We start from the raw sequence: 20263 nt of genomic DNA, 5'->3' as shown, positions 1-20263 counted from the left end.
AGCTAAAAAATATTGCTTGTTTCATCACTGTGTTGTATCACTTTTGCAAAGAACATAGATTTGTAACTCTTTGTATTGGATGTTTCAAGTCAAATGCAAGTAATTGCATTGTGTCCAAGGTGTTTGAATTTCATTTGCAGTTCATTTTCGGTTACAGATTGAGCGGAAAGAGCGTAAGAATAACTGTGATACATTTTATGAAGTAATATGTTTGGAGAGCGAGTCAGAGAGAGAGAGAAGGAAAACAACTGCCAGCCCATCAATCCGTCTGTTGCAGTACGGGCAACAAACAACCAGTATCCCCTCACCACCAGAAGATGATGAAGAAGAAGGTAAATCATTTAGACAGACACGCAGGAAAAGTTTTCGTAAAACGCTCTTTAGAGTTAAGATGGTCTTCATTTTGAAGCTGAATCTTAAAGAGATACTGACACCAGAAATGAAAGTCCTTTTTTTTTTTACATCTATCATTATATTGCATTTGAAAGCTACTTATAACTTTGCCATAAAGTATTTGCACAATGCTTTTACATTACCTGTCTGATGCCCCATGTTCCTGTATGAGGGGGATTGCCATATGTGTGCAGCAGGAGTCCATTTGCATTAAAAACTCTTAACTGACAGGCTGAGATGGGACAGTCAGGTTGACAAAACAGTCAGGCTTAGAAACTTCAACTAACAATAACTTACAAAAACAAACCTCTGCAAATAACGATCAAAATAACCTATAGGTAGCTTTTAATGTACATTCATATTTTAAAAAGTAGTTTAGTGTCAGTATCACTTTAAGTATCTGCAGTGGTGAGTGCTGTTGCCCATACAATTTTTCATAATGCACTGAAAAAAGTGTGAATAAAGCTTGGGAAAGACCATGAATCTTTATGAAGAAAAGTATTTTGTTTTTGGAATGAGAATTTAAACAAGTTTAGGTTCCACACATCTAAATTGTTAGGTATTACATAATAAATATAAGAGCAGTGCCTTTCCCTTCCTTACATAAGAAAATGTGCACCAATAGGTATCTGTTGGGTTTTTAACAATTGTAAGGCCACATATTGTTATATGTAATTTAGTTTATCAGAGTTGCCAATTATTTCTGGCAAAACTTATTTAAATGCTTTGATGGTTGAGCCAAGCTCTAAAGCTTCACGTATATTAATAGTTGAGTCAAGCCATAGAATTTTCCCTTAATAGAGTTTCAGCTATTTTGACGTTAATAACTATGTGCTATACAGTTCTTTTATATAGGACCAATCCTTTAAATCTTTAACTTCCTGACAATAGTCTTGAAATATTAGCATGAAAGTCATATTTCAACATTGTAAGTATTTTCTACACATTTCCTGAGGCTAGTGGAACATGGACTGTTTGACCACTACTGCCTTATGGTGCAAAACATTGATTGTCAATTGTCAAACAGTGAGTTGACCGATAACTCTCACACAGTCAGTGCAACACAATCTATACCAATAATTTATTGGAATAGGGGTACCCATGGTAGATACTTGCCTAGGGTGGAGTGGGGGTGCCACCCTGAGCACGGTTGAACACTTACAGACAAGCCAATCCACTGGTGGGAGGGGATGTGGGGGAACATTGGCAGGGAGAGAATGGGGAAGCATGTAAGTGACAGGAACTCCACCTGGAATTTGCAGAGGGGCCTTACGAATAATCCTAGTTTCCCATTTATATAATTTACAATTTCAAAATCCTCCTACGCCGAGATTTAAGATGTCCAGTGTCCCTACAAACCCATCCAAGACGAAAGCTTTCCTGTTTTAATTGAGGTGCAGAATAAAATGTATTCAGACCAGTATAGTGCACACATCAAAGACAGAGTTCTCCTTCAGTTGATGCTGGTGTCCAAAAAAGGGCAGATCCTTTTGACCAGTCTATGAAGAGGTAGAACTAGGCGTTTTTTTTTTTTTTTTTTACCTTCATCAGCTTGTTTTATGGCAGATCAGTTTCAGGCTTTTGCTTTTGACCATGCCAAGATACCTAAAGGTGTTTACTGAAATGATGGCCTGGGCCTGTTTGTTAGCCTACATTTGGCAACACACTCTTACAGTACTTCTTTGCTTGGATGAACTGCTTCTACAAGCACCCTCCAGCGAAAGAGTGTGCTTTCATATTTGTCTAGCCTCCCAAGACAGGATGACACATGGTTATACCCTAAGATTTTAAGTTTGTATACATCTTGACCCACTGCCTTTGTAATTGCACCTATCTGGCCATGACCGCCTTGTTTTTTCAGAACTCCCGAATATGTTAGCAATAGGCCCTTTGAGGCACTGAAGTAGTGTTCTGGCTATTATGTTTGACATATAGTCACTCCAGCCTTTATACATTACATTTTTGCCTTACTAACTATATTAGAAACATTTTTTATTTTGCACAGCCTAACTATTTACCCAGTTTTTATTTTTACACTGAACAATTCCTATAATGGTTCAAAGAATGTGGGGCTGAATGGTCGGCCCCCACACATTTCCACTTCACCAAATCTGGCCCTTGTTGCAAAAAGTTTGGGCACCCCTGTTTTATAAGGAGGATCTTCAGGTTCAGCTTTAGAAGAAAATCCATATATTGCGTCATTAACTCCTTCTGTCCTAGACTTCATGCAGCATGGACTAGACATGTATTAACATTTGCTTAAATGTACATATAGCCATTTATACTGTATATCAAAAGCCACTGGATGCTGTACCAGATGTGAAGATCACATTTTCTTTTGATGGGACCCCACTTTAGTTGTTAAGGCCCTACAAAGGAAACCCTTTGTACGACAACATTTTGTGAGCCTAAAACCACTCGTCCAGCAAGGCTGGTGTTAGTGATGGTCATTGTCGTCAATCATCTGCAATCTTTTCCCTTGAGCCCTCTTTTTTTGAAGGTGCGTGTTCTTCTCCAGAGATCGCCTGAAGGCATACAGTCTGTGTCTGTAATTGGAAAAAGTCTGGGAGTAAAGACAGAAATCTGTCCATTCATTGCCTTCTATAATATATCATGTATTTTTGCCCCTGTTTTTTATGAGCACAGTTATTAAAATATTTGAAGCACTGTTCTTCACATATGGGCTTTTCGTGCAATATATGTTTATAGAAACCCACAATGTTCAGGGATATAGTTTCTTTCCCAAGCTGATGCTATGGAACTTGTTTTTAGTAAATGTTCTGGCTAGGGGTTGTCTGAGAAAGGGGAATTTGTTTTACTCATCTGCAGAGACTTCATATGCTGCCTGCATGGGACACTTATTCCTTCTGTTTTCTTTTGATTGGGTAATGGCTGCTCAATAGCAGCAATGATCCTGTAATATAGGTTGATGCTACAGGACTGACTATTAGATTCTGTTGCTAGTTGCACTGGTTTCTGTGCTGCCATGTAGTAACTATCTGCATTAATTACTAATCAGCTTATATTGTGACATTTATATACTATTTGTACTGTATATTGTGAGTGGTTCCCTAAGCTCAGTAACTGACAGCAGCACAGAGACTGTGCAGTGAGTCAGCAGAAAAGAAGATGGGGAGCTACTGGGGCATGTTTGGCAACACAGATCTTCCCTGCTAAAGGGCTGTGGTTCCCTTGGGCTGGTACAGAAGCCCAAAACACAATGCACAAAATTTCTAGCCTACTTCTTTAGTTAAGCTTTTATTCTCCTTTTAAAGTTCTCATCCATACAGACCATGGTATATCTATAGTAATAAGTCAAATCAACTGGACTCGCTGTCTTCAAGAGAGAAAAAAAAAAAATACCGCAAATCCAGTTGATTTGACTTGTTACAAAAGACATGTAAGGTAAATTTTTTTCAAAATATTCGACATAGAATCTTAAACATGATTATATATTTTATTTATTTGCTTTATCCTCCCTTGTATGTTATGTATTGCTTTACATTTTGAGTGATTTGACACATCCATTAATTAAAACTACATTTTAGGAAAGGATGGGTGTGCCCATCAAGTTTTAGAATGCATTTTCTAAACAAATCCTGCAAAACCAAAGCACGAGGACAAACCATTGGTAATGGAACAGCTTCCATTTGCCACAGATATTTTGCACTTTGAGGCCGATTTGTTAAGTTTGCACAACACACACAAAAACTGGCCCTGTGCCCTAGATCACAGGAACAAATTATACTCTGATGACTGACCAACTACAGCTCATCACTAGAACACACATATTCCACTTCCTGTCAAGGATACGCTAACTCTAAAATGTTATGCTTGTATTTATAGACTGTCACATGTTGGTTTTATGCTCTTGGAAAAACTGCCCCTTCCCCAAATAACCCCTCATTTGTGTCGTTTTTATATTGTGTTGTTTTTGCAGATTAAATCTTTTTGGGCAATTGTCTTCTGTATTCTATGTAAAAGACTGCATCCCAAGTTATACAATAAATGAAGGGTTACCTTGGTACTTGCTAAATTGAAGTAAGATAAATTGTTGTAAGATAAATAAGTGTTGCATATGAGGCACTGGAACTGGTATTAACAAGAATTTATTTTATATCCCTTGAGCAGTAATATGCAGGTAGCCTGCGCTGTATGGCACCTATTTATACAAATAAAACAGGACCTAATTTTGCAAACATTGTAGGGAAAATGTGTACATTTAGTAAAAAGAGACACTTTTAGTTACAAAGTTTGTACAAAGTATGCATAAGCTGACGCTCCCAGTCAAGGCAGTGTCCATGGGTCAGTCCTAACTAAGTGGGGGAAAAAAAGAGCGTATCCTTGGGAGAAAGACCATACCTGCTTTTCTCTTTACTGGGCATGACCTCATTCAAAGAAAACATTCAGCATTTTGGGCTTTAAATCACCTTCTTAACAGCAGGACTATCCTTAAAGGAGCAGGGGTTGGGAGAGCAAGCATTCAGGAGAGAGCAACCTCCCCATATATGTAATATACAAAAGTGCAGCTCATCCCCCAAATTTCAAATAAAATTAGGTGCACATAGGTGTGGGTTGTATCACATACTAAACACATTACCCCGGCACCCCATGAAGTAATTTTACACACATTGAAGGGAAAATGTCTACAATTAGTAAAAAGGGATGCTTTTGGTTGAACTGAAGAAGTTGCTCGGATGAGTAGTGAAATATTTTGTTGTTTTTTTTTCCTACAGGTTTTCCTTCTCCTTTAAGACTACCGGTATATAATGGAGTGCTGGGGTAATGTGTTTAGTATGTGAATTACACATTCCATAATAATAAGTTGAATCTCTCATACGTCTGATGGCAGAGGGTAGATGTCTACCCAGTGTCTCCATATCCTCTCAAATTTGTCAAGGAGGCCTCTTGCCTTGTTGGTCAATTTTATTAACGGTAGCGTATGGTTGATTGAGGGGGCGTTTGGGTTGCAACCAGTGCAAGATTATAGCTTTTCTTGCATAGAACAATAAAGTCCTAAACAGTGTTCTAGTATGGTTGTGGGGATCGAGCTTGACTATTACACCTAGTAGGCATGTTTTGGGGGAGACCGCTTGGGGTAAGTCTAGATTGTCTCTTAAGCATCGGACCACACTCTTCCAAATTGAAAAACTATTGGGCGTTCCCAAAGAATATGTATAAAATCCGTGTATGTGTTATGACTTCTCGGGCACACTGAAAATTTGGTAGGGAAATAAGGTAGCTATAGACCCTTTCAGTGGCTTCTTTCCAGACATCCTCCGATATTGTGGGTAAAGCCCTTTGCCACTTCCGATTGGAAGGGAGAGTCCTTCACCTCTAACAGATTCTTATATAAGGATGAGACCAATTGATGCGGAATTTCTGTCCGAAGGGTGTTGCTGATATCAAATTTGTGGTATGTTGGGTTGTACCCATTGAACTGGGCTTTAAATGTGTGTTTCAGTTGCATATACCTGAAGGGGTCTATAAGGGTATCTGGTGCTTTCTCTTGCAGCTGCGGGAGGGTGGGAAAGGCTCTTTTTCCCATCAGGTCTCCTAGTTTTTTAATCTACATGTTAGGCCAGTAGATGAAATCTGGAAGGTAACGGAGATGTGGAAGATGTGAATTGCCCCAAAGCGGGGTGTGTGGGGATACCAGATATGGGGATACTTTGTTCACACATAAGGCTACTTGCCAGGCCGTGTATGGTTCATGAAGGACAGGAGGCAATCGGCTTAAAGGAAAACTATACCCCCCAAACAACGCAGGTCTCTATTAAAAGATGTTGAGTAAAACAGCTCATGTGTAAAACCCTGCAAATGAACCATTATCATAATAATATACTTGTTTAGTAGTATGTGCCATTGGGTAATCATAAATAGAAAATTGCCATTTTAAAAAAATAAGGGCCGCCCCCTGAGATCGTAAGATTCACTGTGCACACATACAAACCACATGTAAGGTCACATGAGCCAATAAACAGACAGAGTTGTGTCTTTTGCTTCCTCACTTCTTCCTGTTACAGTTAGTGTTGTAGTATTTCTGGTCAGGTGATCTCTGAGGCAGCACAGATAGAGTCACGAAATGGTGGTTCAAGGCAAGAGATGTAAAAGGGTAATATTTATGTAAATATATATTCCAGTTTGGTAAGATTCTTTAATATGTCATTCAATTTGATATAAACTATCTGTTGCTTAAGTATTTATTTTGGGGGTATAGTTTTCCTTTAAGTCCTTCCGTTTGCGCATGGGACAGTGAGCCAGAGCCTTTACTCATCCTACAATTAGTGTATTCATAATCATATTAGTGTTTTCAGGATTAGGATTATACCATTCATGAATATAGCTACATAGTTAAATTGAAAACAGACAAAGTCCATCAAATTCAACTGCTCCAAATGAAAACCCAGCATCCATACATACTCCCCTCCATACTTTCATCTACGTTGCTTCCAATGAAAGTTCTTTTCCTCTAGTCTGAATGGGTGGCCTCTGGTGCGGTGATCCTCTTTTTGGGTAAAAAGGTCTCCTGCTATGTCTCTATAATATCCTCTAATGTACTTATAAAGTGTAATCATATCCCCTCGCAAGCGCCTTTTTTCCAGAGAAAACAACCCCAAAATTGACGGTCTACCCTCATAATTTGTCTTCCATCCCTCTAACCAGTTTAGATTCACATTTCTGCACTCTCTCCAGCTCATTTATATCCCTCTTACGGACTGGAGTCCAAAACTGCACTGCATACTCCAGGTGAGGTCTTGCCAGGGACCTATAAAGAGGCATAATTATGTTTTCATCCCTTTAGTTAATGCCCTTTTTTATGCAAGACACAACATTATTTGCTTTAGTAGCCACAGAATGACACTGACAAGAATTAGACAACTTCTCTACAAAACCCCTAGATCCTTCTCATTTAAGGAAACTTTCAACACACTTCCTTTTAGTGTATAACTTGCATTTATATTATTTTTGCCAAAGTGCATAACCTTGCATTTATCAACATTGCACCTCATTTTCCAGTTTGCTGCCCAGTTTCCCAATTTAGACAAATCACTCTGCAAAGTGGCAGCATCCTGCATGGAACCTATAGTTCTGCACAATTTATCATCTGCAAAAATAGAAACAGTACTATCAATGCCCACCTCCATTAATAAATAAGTTGAACAGCAAGGGACCAAGTACAGAGCCCTGCGGTACTCCACTTACAACACTGGTCCAATTAGAAAATGTTCCATTTACCACCACTCTTTGTAGTCTTTTAGCCAGTTCTCTATCCAGGTAAAAATACTATGTTCCAACATTCCTTAATTAAACCAGCGTTGCAAATGCTTTAGCAAAGTCTAAGTAAATCACATCCACTGCCATCCCAGAATTGAGGTCCCTGCTTACCTTCTCATAAAAAGAAATGAAGTTAGTCTGGCAAGATCTATTACGCATAAAATGCTGGCACAAACTCATAGTATTGATTTGCTATGAAGTCCAGTATCTTATCCTTTTATTAAACCTTTGAAAAGCTTTTTTACCACTGACGTCAGACTAACTGGCCTAAAGTTTTGATGCTGAGAAAGGGATCCCTTTTGGAATAGTGGCACCACATTAGCAATTCGCCAGTCTCTCGGCACCATGCCGTACCTAAATGAATCCTGAAAAATAGTAAGAGGTTTGGCAATCATAGAGCTAAGCTCGCTAAGTACTCTAGGAAGAATACCATCTGGCCCGTACCTTTGTTTATCTTAACATGTTCTAGTTTCTTTTGAATTTCCTCATGTGTGAACCATGCATCATTAGTTGTATTTCTAGAATTGGGACTATTAAGAAGGAAACCTTCTGAGTTCAGAATCTGAACTGACCCCCCTCTAATATTAAATGCTTAATTTTTTTACTATTAACATATTTAAATAATTTTCGATTCTTTTTACTGCTTGCTGCAATATCCTTTTCCATATCGATTATAGCTTGCCTGATTTTTTTGCATGAATTATTGGCCTCCTTGTACCTTATAAATGATTTGGCTGTCCCAGCTAACTCGAAAGCCTTCAAGGACATGTAAACCCCACCCATAAAAATTTAATCAGTGAACGGCCTCTTTGAAATCTTTAGATAACTGCAACTCTGGTTGTTAAAAGGTTAACAGTAAGGCTGCAGCATCCCCTTAATCACTTAAAAATCTTTATATTCCTCTAACCTACTCTGCCCCCTCCCTCAGGAATTTGCTTTGACTTTTGACTCATGAACATGCTCAGTTCTTCTCAGATCAGACCACTAAACGCACCCTCCAGTCTAACAGCCAATGAAGAGAAAGCACTGCTGGTTCCCATAGAAACTCTGCATTAGCTATCTTATCCTATTTTTTTCTCCTAACCACCTCTTCTGAGCTCAGTGCTCTGTCCCAGCAGAACTTTTTATGAAAGTATGTTGTGTCTGTGTAACCTGCATTCATAAACTTTAGCATACATGTCTCAGTTACTGATGATGTATCAGAAGCAAAATGGCCACCGGATGAAAACCGCTATTTGTTTTAGGAAAATATGATGGTGCTGGCAGATGGAGGGGGTATATGCAGTACAAATGATGTGGTTTGGGTGGGGAAGATAAATGCAATGAGTGAATGGGATTACATGTATGTGTAATCTTATACATATGAGTGAGTGGTATTATACTTTCGCAAAGGATTCGGTGCATCCCTATCACTGATACATGTAATCCCAGTCATACTTGTAATCCCACTAACTCATATACATAATCCCACTCAATCATATGCATAATACCACTCATACTCCTAATCCAACTCACCCATATGCATAATCCCACTCATACTCATAATCACACTTACCCATATGCATAATCCCACTCATACATGTAACCCCACTCACTCATACATAATCCCATAAATATGAGTGGGATTATGAGTATTTATGAGTGGGATTATGAGTATGAGTGGAATTATGAGTATGAGTGGTATTATGCATATGGGTGAGTGGTATTATGCGTATGAGTCAGTGGGATTGCATGTATGAGTGACCTCCCTTTCTCTGATGCAGTTTGTTTCATCATGTTGGTGCAGACACCAATGAATGAATCTGATCCTTGTTTGCAGATCTTCCTTAGATCAGAAGAATTGTCAGTTCTTGTACATGTATGAGTGAGATTATACATAAAGGAATGAGTAGGATTACTCATACTTGCTTATAAAGCTACATTACAAAAAAAAACCTCTGAGCAAGGTCATCAGGCGTGGCTGGATGTGCATATATAAATGATTTATGTAGCCGATAGAAAATGGCCACCTGGTTGAAGCAGATCTTGCATTCAGGAATACACTACGGTGCAGGCTAATGAAGGGGAAAAATACAAAGACAATGATGCATTTTGTGTGGGGAATATGTGCCCAACCTAAAGACATGGTAAGGGTTTATAGGGTTTACGTGTCCTTTAAAAGCACGTCTTTTCTTACCCACCTCAACACCAACACTTCTATTGAACCAAAAAGATTGAGATCCTGAAATTCAGTTGCATTCGGTGACACTCTGACTCCCAGATATTTTATTTGGGGAGCCCAGGCCAAGTTATCTGTTGTTTGCTGTTGTGGAGGAATATTATCAAGTGGCATTATATGAGACTTGTCCCAGTTAACCTTAAGGCTGGAATGTCTACCCTGTATTATATTCAGAGCTGCTTGAAGAGATGGGCCTGGGTCAGCCAAAAACAACAGTATATCGTCCACATAAATAGCTATACGCTACTCACAAGTCTTGTAGCAGAGCCCTTGTATAGTAGTGTCAAGACCGCCGGGAGCGCGAGGAGTCGCGTCCGCTCCCGGCGGCGAAGAATTCAAGATGGCGGCGCCCAGTCAACCCACGTGGGTTCCGACGCCGGCGCCGTGACGTCAGCGCGGCGCGACGGTCGCAGGCGCGCTGGCGCAAGGGCGCCAAATTCAAACATAAAAGGACGCCTGAGACACCAAGATGGCGCCCGAAAATAGGATTCTGTTCCCTGAGAGTTTCCTGGGTTCCCTTGCTGTTTTCCCTACTTATATCTGCCTGATTCCTTGTTGTGACCCTTTGCCTGGACCTGGACTTCGCTGATTCTCTGCCTGCTATTGACCCCCTGCCTGGACTTTGGACTTTGATTATATTCTGCCTGCCTTGTGACCTGTAGCCTGAACCCGATTACCCTTTCTGCTTAATCCCTTGATACCACGATCCTGATCCCTCCTATGGGGCTTCCTCCTAGATCCGGACTACTCCCCAGAGGGGGCTCCCGGCTCCCTGACATTATTTTCGGGCCATGGATCCTTCTGAGGAAGCCACACCTCATGTCGGACGAGCGCTCCGCGGACTGGCATCCCGCATGGAGGACTACGAAAACCAGCAGGTTCGCATTGGGCAAGCACTCGATGTCCTGCTAGCTCAAGTGCCTTCTGAGCCTTCCACTGCTCCACCTACTGGAGATCCCCCCATGGCGGCAGCCCCTACGAACGCAAGCTACCCGACAGGTGAGCCTCGCATTCCACCTCCCCCTCGCTTCAGTGGGGACCCACAAGCCTGCAGGGGGTTTGCCACGCAATGCCAAATTCAATTTGAGTTCCAACCCGCACAGTTTCCTAGTGAGCGTTCCAAGGTGGGGTATGTGATGTCTCGATTGGAAGGCAAGCCACTGGAGTGGGCAACGTTTCTTTGGGAGAAGAATTCCCCGCTGACTTTTGATGTTAAAGACTTTCTCCAAGCTTTTCGTTTAATCTTTGATGCTCCAGGTCGGGTTACGAACGCCCCTGCCCGTCTCTTGCAGCTCCGGCAGGGAAGCCGCAGTGTCAATGACTATGCTATAGACTTCCGAACACTGATGGCGGAGACTTCCTGGTGTGATGACGCTTACAAGGCTGTATACTACCAAGGCCTATCCATCCGCATCAAAGATGATCTCGTCTCCAGAGAGACTCCTGACACCTTGGAAGGGCTGATCGCTCTATCCATTAAAGTGGACACTCGTCTCAGAGAGCACCAGGTGGAGAGAGAGCGCAGCAGACGATTTTCTCCCTTGTTGGCCCCTCGCTTTCAAAGGCCGATTCTGCAAACACCCGCTGTTCCTGTGACTCATGTGTCGACGTCCCCCTTGGAGGAACCTATGCAAGTAGGAAAGACTCGCCTCTCCGAGCAGGAAAGACTCCGAAGACGTATGGCAGGTCTCTGTTTATACTGTGGTGGGCATTCCCATTTTGCCAACGCCTGTCCTGCCAAAGCCAAGAGTTTTGTACCCCGAGGTATGTCTCAGGTTTCTCATGTAGGGGGCATCACTCGAGGTCCTCAGGAGAAGTATCAAGAAAGTTCACGCAGACTTCTTCTTCCTTTGCAGATTCACCTGGCAAGTAAGTCTATCTTCGAAAGGGCCTTCCTCGACTCCGGAGCGGATGGCAATTTCATGGATGCCTTTTTTGCCGAACGCATGAAGATTCACCTGCTTCCATTATCTTCACCCCTGCGAATTACCGCCATAGATGACAAACCCCTGGAGTTTGAATTCGTCACAAAGTTCACGGCGGAAACTATCTGTACAAGTTGGGGCGCTGCATCAAGAAAAACTTTCATTCTTCATCATCCCCTGTCCTTCTACTCCAGTAATATTGGGTCTTCCGTGGTTACGTCTGCATAACCCCACCATAGACTGGTCCACTGGGCAGATCTCTCGTTGGAGTTTATTTTGCCTGCAACATTGCCTTCCGTCAAAACCCCTCGAGAAGGTGAATGTCTCCTCTGCGGAATTAAAGACTTTGCCCTCCACTTACAAGGGATTTTCCGATGTGTTTTGTAAAAAGTCGGCAGAGTTCCTTCCCCCACATCGCTCCTACGATTGTCCGGTTGAACTCCTGCCAGGAGCTATGCCCCCCAGAGGGCGCACCTACCCTCTCTCTCCTGCAGAGACTACCGCTATGAAGGAGTACATCCAAGAAAATCTCCAGCGGGGGTTTATCCGCCCTTCTATCTCTCCTGCAGGGGCTGGGTTCTTCTTTGTGGAGAAGAAGGACGGAGGCCTTCGGCCTTGTATAGACTATCGGGGTCTGAATAAGATCACCGTGAAGAACAGGTACCCCCTGCCCCTGATTGCCGAGCTCTTTGACCAGCTGAAAGGGGCAAAGATTTTCTCCAAGTTGGATCTCCGGGGGGCCTACAACCTCATTCGCATCCGGGAGGGTGACGAATGGAAGACGGCATTCAACACTCGGGATGGGCACTATGAATATCTCGTTATGCCCTTCGGCCTATGCAATGCCCCTGCCGTCTTCCAGGAGTTTGTTAATGATGTGTTCCGAGATCTCCTAGGAAGGTTCGTAGTCGTATACTTGGACGACATCCTGATCTTTTCCAAGGACCTTGAAAGTCATCGCTCCCAGGTGAAGGAGGTACTCTCTCGTCTGAGGAAGAACTCTCTCTTCGCCAAGTTGGAGAAGTGTGTCTTCGAGGTATCCAAGATCCCCTTCCTAGGATACATTATCTCTCGAGAGGGATTTGAGATGGACCCTGTGAAGGTGTCGGCCATCCAGGAGTGGCCTCTCCCACTGAGTACCAAGGCAATCCAGAGGTTCATCGGATTTGCTAATTATTATCGACAGTTCATCCGGGGGTTCTCTTCCCGCATTGCACCTATCCTGGCCCTCATCCGGAAAGGGGGTAAACCCAGCCTGTGGCCTCAATCCGCCATAGAAGCCTTTCAGTCCTTGAAAGAGGCCTTCACGTCCGCTCCTGTTCTCCGACATCCCAATCCTGCACTACCCTTCTGCATCGAAGTCGATGCTTCTGAAGTCGGAGCCGGAGCTATCCTGTCTCAGAGACACTCCACTGATGGAAAATTGCACCCCTGTGCGTTTTTCTCCAAGAAGTTCTCATCCGCAGAGCAGAACTATGATGTCGGAAATCGAGAACTCTTAGCAGTCAAGCTTGCCCTTGAAGAATGGCGTCACCTCCTGGAGGGCTCTGAAATTCCTGTCCAGATTTTCACAGATCACAAGAATCTGGAGTTTATACAGTCCCTCAAGAGGCTAAATCCCAGACAAGCCAGGTGGGCCCTTTTCTTTTCTCGTTTTAACTTTGTTTTGACTTATCGCCCAGGTTCCAAGAATCTGAAAGCCGATGCCTTGTCTCGTAGCTTCACTCCAGTGGATCGTGACCCTGAGAGGCAGGAGCCAATCATTCCACCAGTCAAGATCATTGCCTCTCTGTATCCCCAATTTGCCGACCAGATTCTGGCTGGGCAGTCCTCGGCTCCTCAAGATACTCCGATTGGCATGGCCTTCGTCCCTCCAGAACTTCGCCTGGCCATCCTGCAACAAACCCACTGCTCCAGACAAGCTGGACATCCTGGTCCGGCCAAGACCCTTGAACTCTTGAGGCGCCTAGTCTGGTGGCCTGATATCCGCAAGGATGTAAAGGACTTTGTGGCTGCTTGTAATGTCTGTGCCACTTCTAAGCCTAGCCATTCCCGCCCCAGCGGGTTGTTACAGCCTTTGCCGGTTCCCTCTCGACCGTGGACGCACCTCTCTATGGACTTTATTGTCGAACTTCCTCCCTCCGGTGGGAATACTGTGATCTGGGTTGTCATTGACCGCTTCAGCAAAATGGCCCATTTCATCCCTTTGAAGAAGTTACCCTCTGCGGTGGAATTATCCCAACTCTTTATTAAGTACATCTTCCGCCTGCATGGTTTCCCGGTGGAGATCGTCTCCGACAGAGGCACCCAGTTTACCGCCAAGTTCTGGCGTTCTCTATGTAAAGACTTGGGAATAACACTTACATTTTCATCTGCCTACCACCCGCAGACGAATGGGGCAGCTGAACGTGTGAACCAAGCTTTAGAACAGTTCCTGAGGAACCACGTGTCTCTTTGCCAGGACGATTGGTCTGACCTCCTCCCGTGGGCAGAGTTTGCTCATAATAATGCATGTCATTCCTCCACAGGAAGGTCTCCATTTATGGTGGTGTATGGACAGCACCCTCAAGCCTTTCCTCAGGACTTCGTGTTGTCGGACGTCCCGGCTGCAGATGATCTGACAGCCCATATGCTTGCTATTTGGGCTGCAACCAAGTCTAATCTGGAGAAGTGTGCTCTAGTCCACAAGACTTTCGCGGATCGCCGTAGAAGGCCCTCTCCTCCCTACAAGGTGGGTGATAATGTCTGGCTCTCTTCCAGGAATATTCGCTTGAAGGTGCCATCTCCCAAGTTGGGTCCGAAGTTCCTGGGTCCGTTCCCCATCTTGGAGATAATTAACCCCGTAGCCATCAGACTTCAACTCCCACCAGAGATGAGAATCCCCAACGTGTTCCACGTCTCCCTGGTGAAGCCCACCGTCTCCAACCGTTTCTCTGGTGTCCAATCTCCTCCTCCTGCTGTCTCTGTGGAGGGTCAATAAGAATTCGAGGTGGAGAGAATCCTTGATTCCAGAATCTCCAGAGGGTCCCTTCAGTACCTCATCCATTGGAAGGGCTTTGGCCCCGAAGAATGCTCTTGGGAGGGACATCGTGATGTGCATGCTCCTCGTTTGGTAAGAGACTTCCACTCCAAGTTTCCCCAGAAACCAAGTCCCGGTGGTCCTGAGGCCCCCCGTGAGGGGGGGGGGTACTGTCAAGACCGCCGGGAGCGCGAGGAGTCGCGTCCGCTCCCGGCGGCGAAGAATTCAAGATGGCGGCGCCCAGTCAACCCACGTGGGTTCCGACGCCGGCGCCGTGACGTCAGCGCGGCGCGACGGTCGCAGGCGCGCTGACGCTGGCGCAAGGGCGCCAAATTCAAACATAAAAGGACGCCTGAGACACCAAGATGGCGCCCGAAAATAGGATTCTGTTCCCTGAGAGTTTCCTGGGTTCCCTTGCTGTTTTCCCTACTTATATCTGCCTGATTCCTTGTTGTGACCCTTTGCCTGGACCTGGACTTCGCTGATTCTCTGCCTGCTATTGACCCCCTGCCTGGACTTTGGACTTTGATTATATTCTGCCTGCCTTGTGACCTGTAGCCTGAACCCGATTACCCTTTCTGCTTAATCCCTGGATACCACGATCCTGATCCCTCCTGAGGGGCTTCCTCCTAGATCCGGACTACTCCCCAGAGGGGGCTCCCGGCTCCCTGACAAGTAGATGCTTTGCGTAATGCTATGGTTAGAGGCTCTATCGCTACAGCAAACCGCAATTGGGATAGCGGGCACCCTTGTTGAGTACCTCGTTGCAATTTGAAGGGGTTTGAAATAAAATTGTTCACACGGATTTGTGCAGTGGGTGCTCTTGATAATAGTTTTATCCAGGCTATGAATTTGGTCAAATAGTCTTAAGGCTGTGTATAGCTCTTTCTTTCTTTTTGAGAGTGAGGTACTGGTCAGTTCCAGGGCCTGTTGCGCCTTACAGAGCTGGATGTGGTTGGCCTCTGTGGGGTCATCAGTGTAATCGGCCTCTGCTCTGAGCAGGTTAGCTGCAGCTTCAGCCACTAGCTGTTTGTTATGGCTTCTTGCTAAAGTTATGGCCCTAGAGAGCGAGCCTCGGGCCACTGCCTGACCGTTCCTTTATTCGTTTTCCAGTACTCTTTGTTTTCCTGGGTAACAGTCTCCTGTACCACCTTATTTTTCAACCACAGGGGCTGAGCCTCCACAGCCTATCAGGGGGGTTAGTTCACAGCTGTAGCGTAGAGGGGAGTGGTCTGAAAAGGCTTGTGGTAGGTATTTGATTTCAGATACCAAGAGTAGGAATTCTGGGGATGCTATTGCTAGATCTATTCGAGAAAGAGTTTTGTAGGTGGCTGACATTCCAGGAGCATATTGTTATAGTGGACATTTAACTAAGTGATACCTTTGTGGAAACTGCTCTGGACTGGAGTGTGTGTACTAGGACTTTATGCCAAGCACATTTTTGCATGCATAACTATAAACATAACATACAGTAGGTACCATTTAACTCCCATTTCTTCCCAACTTGACCTTCCCTCCCCTGCCCACCCTTAAAATGAGCAGACCTTTACCCAAAACTTTCTTAAGTTGAAGTAGAGATAGAATAACTCTGTGTGCACACTAGGCACCCTACATATCCCTGAGGTTACTTGCCCATTCTGCCTGGCGGGATCAGTTTGTGAGGTAAATGTTCAGTGGCAGTGTGTAGCATCTATCCTTTAGCCTGTCATTGCAGGTGATTACCTCGTGCAGGGGTTGCCAGTGGAGCCAGATATGTCTCTTGTCTGTCTCACGGCCCTTTGTGCCAGAAGAAGGATGAGTGTCGGCCTACCTCATGTTGAGTGCAGTCATCTCATGGGGTGCAAGGAGTTGTTGCCTAGTCTATAGTGGTAGCTGAGGTAGTTGGTTGAATGTATGCTGCCAGAACTTGACTAGGTGGTTGTGGTTCCTTCTCCAATTCCTGTAAGCTTCTCCTGGGACTAGGCTGATCGTTGTTATCAGCTGCTTGGTCCGGTGAGCGTTGTCTGCGTGCTGCAGTGTGATGTGTTTCGATCCATTGTAGGGCAGCTTCAGGCTGGTCAAAGAACAAGGTGGAATCACCTGTGGTAATGCACAGCTTTGCCGGAATAGCATTATATATTGGATTTTTAATGATTGTAGTCTGCGGCGAACTTATTTAAAGGAACTGCGCTTCTTCTGAACCACTCTATCTAAAATGCTGAAATTCAGCATTTTGAGCATCACCGGACGAAGGGGGGCTTCTGGCGGAGGTTGGCGGGCTGGTACCCGATGGGCTCATTCCACCGCAAAATGTACGGAAAAGGTCTCTGCACCTAGTTTTGTTTTAAGCCATTCTTCGATGAAGGCCCTCACAACCCTCTGGCAGGCCAATCACTGGAGATTTGACCTGCATTGCCTGTTTTCAAGGTCATCAACATGGTTAACGAGCAGTCGCTGGTCGCGTTGCAGTTGTTGGACCTGTCTCTGCAGTGGCATCATATAATCTTCCAGGGCCCCTATTCGTCATTCCACCTCTATTGTGCTCTCGCGGAGCTTGCATATCATGGCGCATTAGCGAGAGATCCACTTTGATCTTTTCCATCTTGGATTTCATCATTGCTGCTGTGTCAGATATTTGCACAATTAGTGAGGAATTGGACTCGGTTATTTCCTGAAGTAGCGATTGTAGGGTGGGATCGGGAGACTGGTCTTCCAGCCTGTCTGATTGCGGGCAGTTGGGACGCCACTCGTGTGTCCTGTCGCAGACTCTGTATTACTGCCGCCATCTTGATGATTTGACTTGGCGAATAAATTTTGGAAACTCTCCGACTTCACTCTTCCCGAATTTCTATAAGGCATTGCTATGTGTGGTTAGTTTCGGGCTCCTTGCAAGGTGGTCTCAAAAACGAGATTGGCCGCAGAATTTTGGTCAGGATAGTTGTTGTAGTAGGAGCTGTAGCTTTGCACGTCTGCCCTGCTTCACATCCTAGCTCTGCCCCCATGTTTTTTGCTTTTAATTGAAGCCTTTACTCTTAAACTTTTCTTTTGAGATTTACTCTTTACAATCTGTCCTATCTCTGCCAGTATTTTGTATTGGTTATGGCTCTTTGATCTGTGTTATATTTTTAATTTGTGACTATCATGCTTTGTTACTTTATGCAGCATTCTTCCATAACAAATATCAATGCCTTCAGAATACCACGTCCACACTGTTTAGCTATGCCAACACCAGTAAACTGATCACTGATCCACACATGGTTTCTTAGCAACTAATTATACTCATTTTGGAGCCATTTTCAAGGGGAGGGGTGTAGAGTTTGAATTTTCACTGTGTTGTTACCTCAATGGAGACTGAAACGTTGGAATAATAAATAAACTTTATCGCTTCACCAGTCCTGTGAGTGCATGGTTATATATAATATAATCATATTACCATTAATTTCACCTCTATTCGGAGAGAGAACTTGCATTTTTAGATATTAATGATAGAGGATAATGTAAATTCTTTGAGAAGAGGTAATTTTGCAAACAGTTATTAGAAGAGAGGCAGCGTGGATTATTTTATGCCTATGGGATTAAATGAGAGTTTGTTTATTTTTTTTATACGTGTGTATATGTATCTACTGTATATATAATTTTTTACAACCATTGGATTCTATGGGTACAAAACCTGGCGAAAAATTACGCTCATTACTAATCGTATTACATAAGTGTGTATTGTACCTGAGAAAGGGTTCGTTTCCTGAAAACTTGTGCCACATTTCACTTTTATTGGTGTGCTTCATATTCTGTCAGCCCTCCTGATAAATGTTAAATGCATTTGTCAAAAAGGCTAATTTTTTGTACCATGTTTTCTACTAGATAACGATGAACCTCTCTTGAGTGGGTCTGGTGATGTGTCGAAGGAATGTGCCGAGAAAATCCTAGAAACCTGGGGGGATCTTCTATCAAAATGGTATGTGCCCATAATTAAAGAGATACTGACACCAGAAATTAAAATATTTTTTACATCTAGCATAGTATTGTCTTTGTTTGCTTATTATAATTTAGCCATAAAGTTAGGTTTAGGAACATCAGCTAAAAATTTTTTACAAAAACAGACCTCTCAAAAAAAAAAAAAAAATTAACATGACATATAGGTAACTTTTAATGTACATTCATATTTTAAAAAGTAGTTTTTTAGTCTCGGTATCACTTTAAAGAAAACTTTTGTTAACCACCTGCACATCTGCATCCTTCATAGTTCAATGAGGATACAAATATTCTCCAAGTTTGAGAATGAACAATATCAAATAGCAAAACTCTGTTCTCATGGAATGGTACTTTGGATAATCAGTGAATAACAATGAAGGCCTCCAAATGTGAATCGACCCAGTCGACATTGCATACTTCACATCTTTAAATGTAGCCTCTGGTGAGGGAAAGCTATAAATGGGCTTATAGCAACCTTAAAGGGAAAAAAACCCTAACATTTTGCATTAATGCAGTTTTACCCATAGGATGGTGATTAAAAAAATTGCATTTGAGCCCAGTTGGCCTAAAAAAAAGGGAGTGTTAATAGTGTTAATACAGTACATGCTCAAAAGTCATCCAAGCCTTCTTTTGATGCTACAATCATGCCTTTACCACCTCTTGGTTGGAAATCAGTGGCACAACTACCAGGGGAGCAGGGGGTGCAACTGGGCCAGGGCCTGCACGCCTGTAGGGCACCCTGGCAGATCGTGCGTGCTGCAGTTGGCTGGAGTCGGCTGCAGCCACAAAGAAAATGCGCACGGACGAGGGGGGGAGCCTGGCTGCACCGCCCGCCCTCACCTACTGTACTTCCGTTACTGTTGGAAATCTTATAACTTACCAAAAAGATCCTATGAGTTTCTATGATGATGGCAAAAATTTCCTTCCTGTCTAAATGGACAACTTTACTATCGTAAATATCAAAGACATGCACAGTTTCTCGCTTAAAAACATTTATTGGTGCATATATACCATAAAAAATGACATATCAATGTTCAAATCACACACACCACAAAGCAGTGTCTCCCCCCCAGTCTGCCTACCTGTTGTTAGCCACACCCTCCTGACGCGTTTCGCGCTATTGGGCGCTTCATCAGAGGACCTCCTCTGATGAAGCGCCCAATAGCGCGAAACGCGTCAGGAGGGTGTGGCTAACAACAGGTAGGCAGACTGGGGGGGAGACACTGCTTTGTGGTGTGTGTGATTTGAACATTGATATGTCATTTTTTATGGTATATATGCACCAATAAATGATTTTAAGCGAGAAACTGTGCATGTCTTTGATATTTACTGTGGTTTAACTGGACCTGTGCACAGTACTCGCTGTATAGACAGCAGCTACCCCATAATTGATTTTTGTTTACTACAACTTTACTATCCTATCAAATAAGATTCAAGACTGTATTCTCAAAATACTTGTTACAGTGTAGCGCTGCCATG

At 43.6% G+C, this 20263-nt stretch overlaps 1 protein-coding gene across 3 annotated transcripts in view; it reads left to right on the top strand.

The window, feature by feature from the left end:
- Window positions 1-20263, top strand: part of rabgap1.S (RAB GTPase activating protein 1 S homeolog) — a 124189-nt gene that overhangs the window by 36802 nt on the left and 67124 nt on the right. For all 3 annotated transcript variants that reach the window (XM_018232866.2, XM_018232867.2, XM_018232868.2), the window contains 2 exons: window positions 158-332; window positions 18674-18767. In XM_018232866.2, coding sequence (XP_018088355.1) covers window positions 158-332; window positions 18674-18767 — 269 coding nt within the window. The remainder of the gene's footprint in view (window positions 1-157; window positions 333-18673; window positions 18768-20263) is intronic.

Source organism: Xenopus laevis, chromosome 8S, assembly GCF_017654675.1.
Source record: "Xenopus laevis strain J_2021 chromosome 8S, Xenopus_laevis_v10.1, whole genome shotgun sequence".
Classification (NCBI taxonomy): domain Eukaryota; kingdom Metazoa; phylum Chordata; class Amphibia; order Anura; family Pipidae; genus Xenopus; species Xenopus laevis.
The sequence above is the reverse complement of the archived record's forward strand: the minus strand, read 5'-3'. Positions and strand labels throughout refer to the sequence as shown.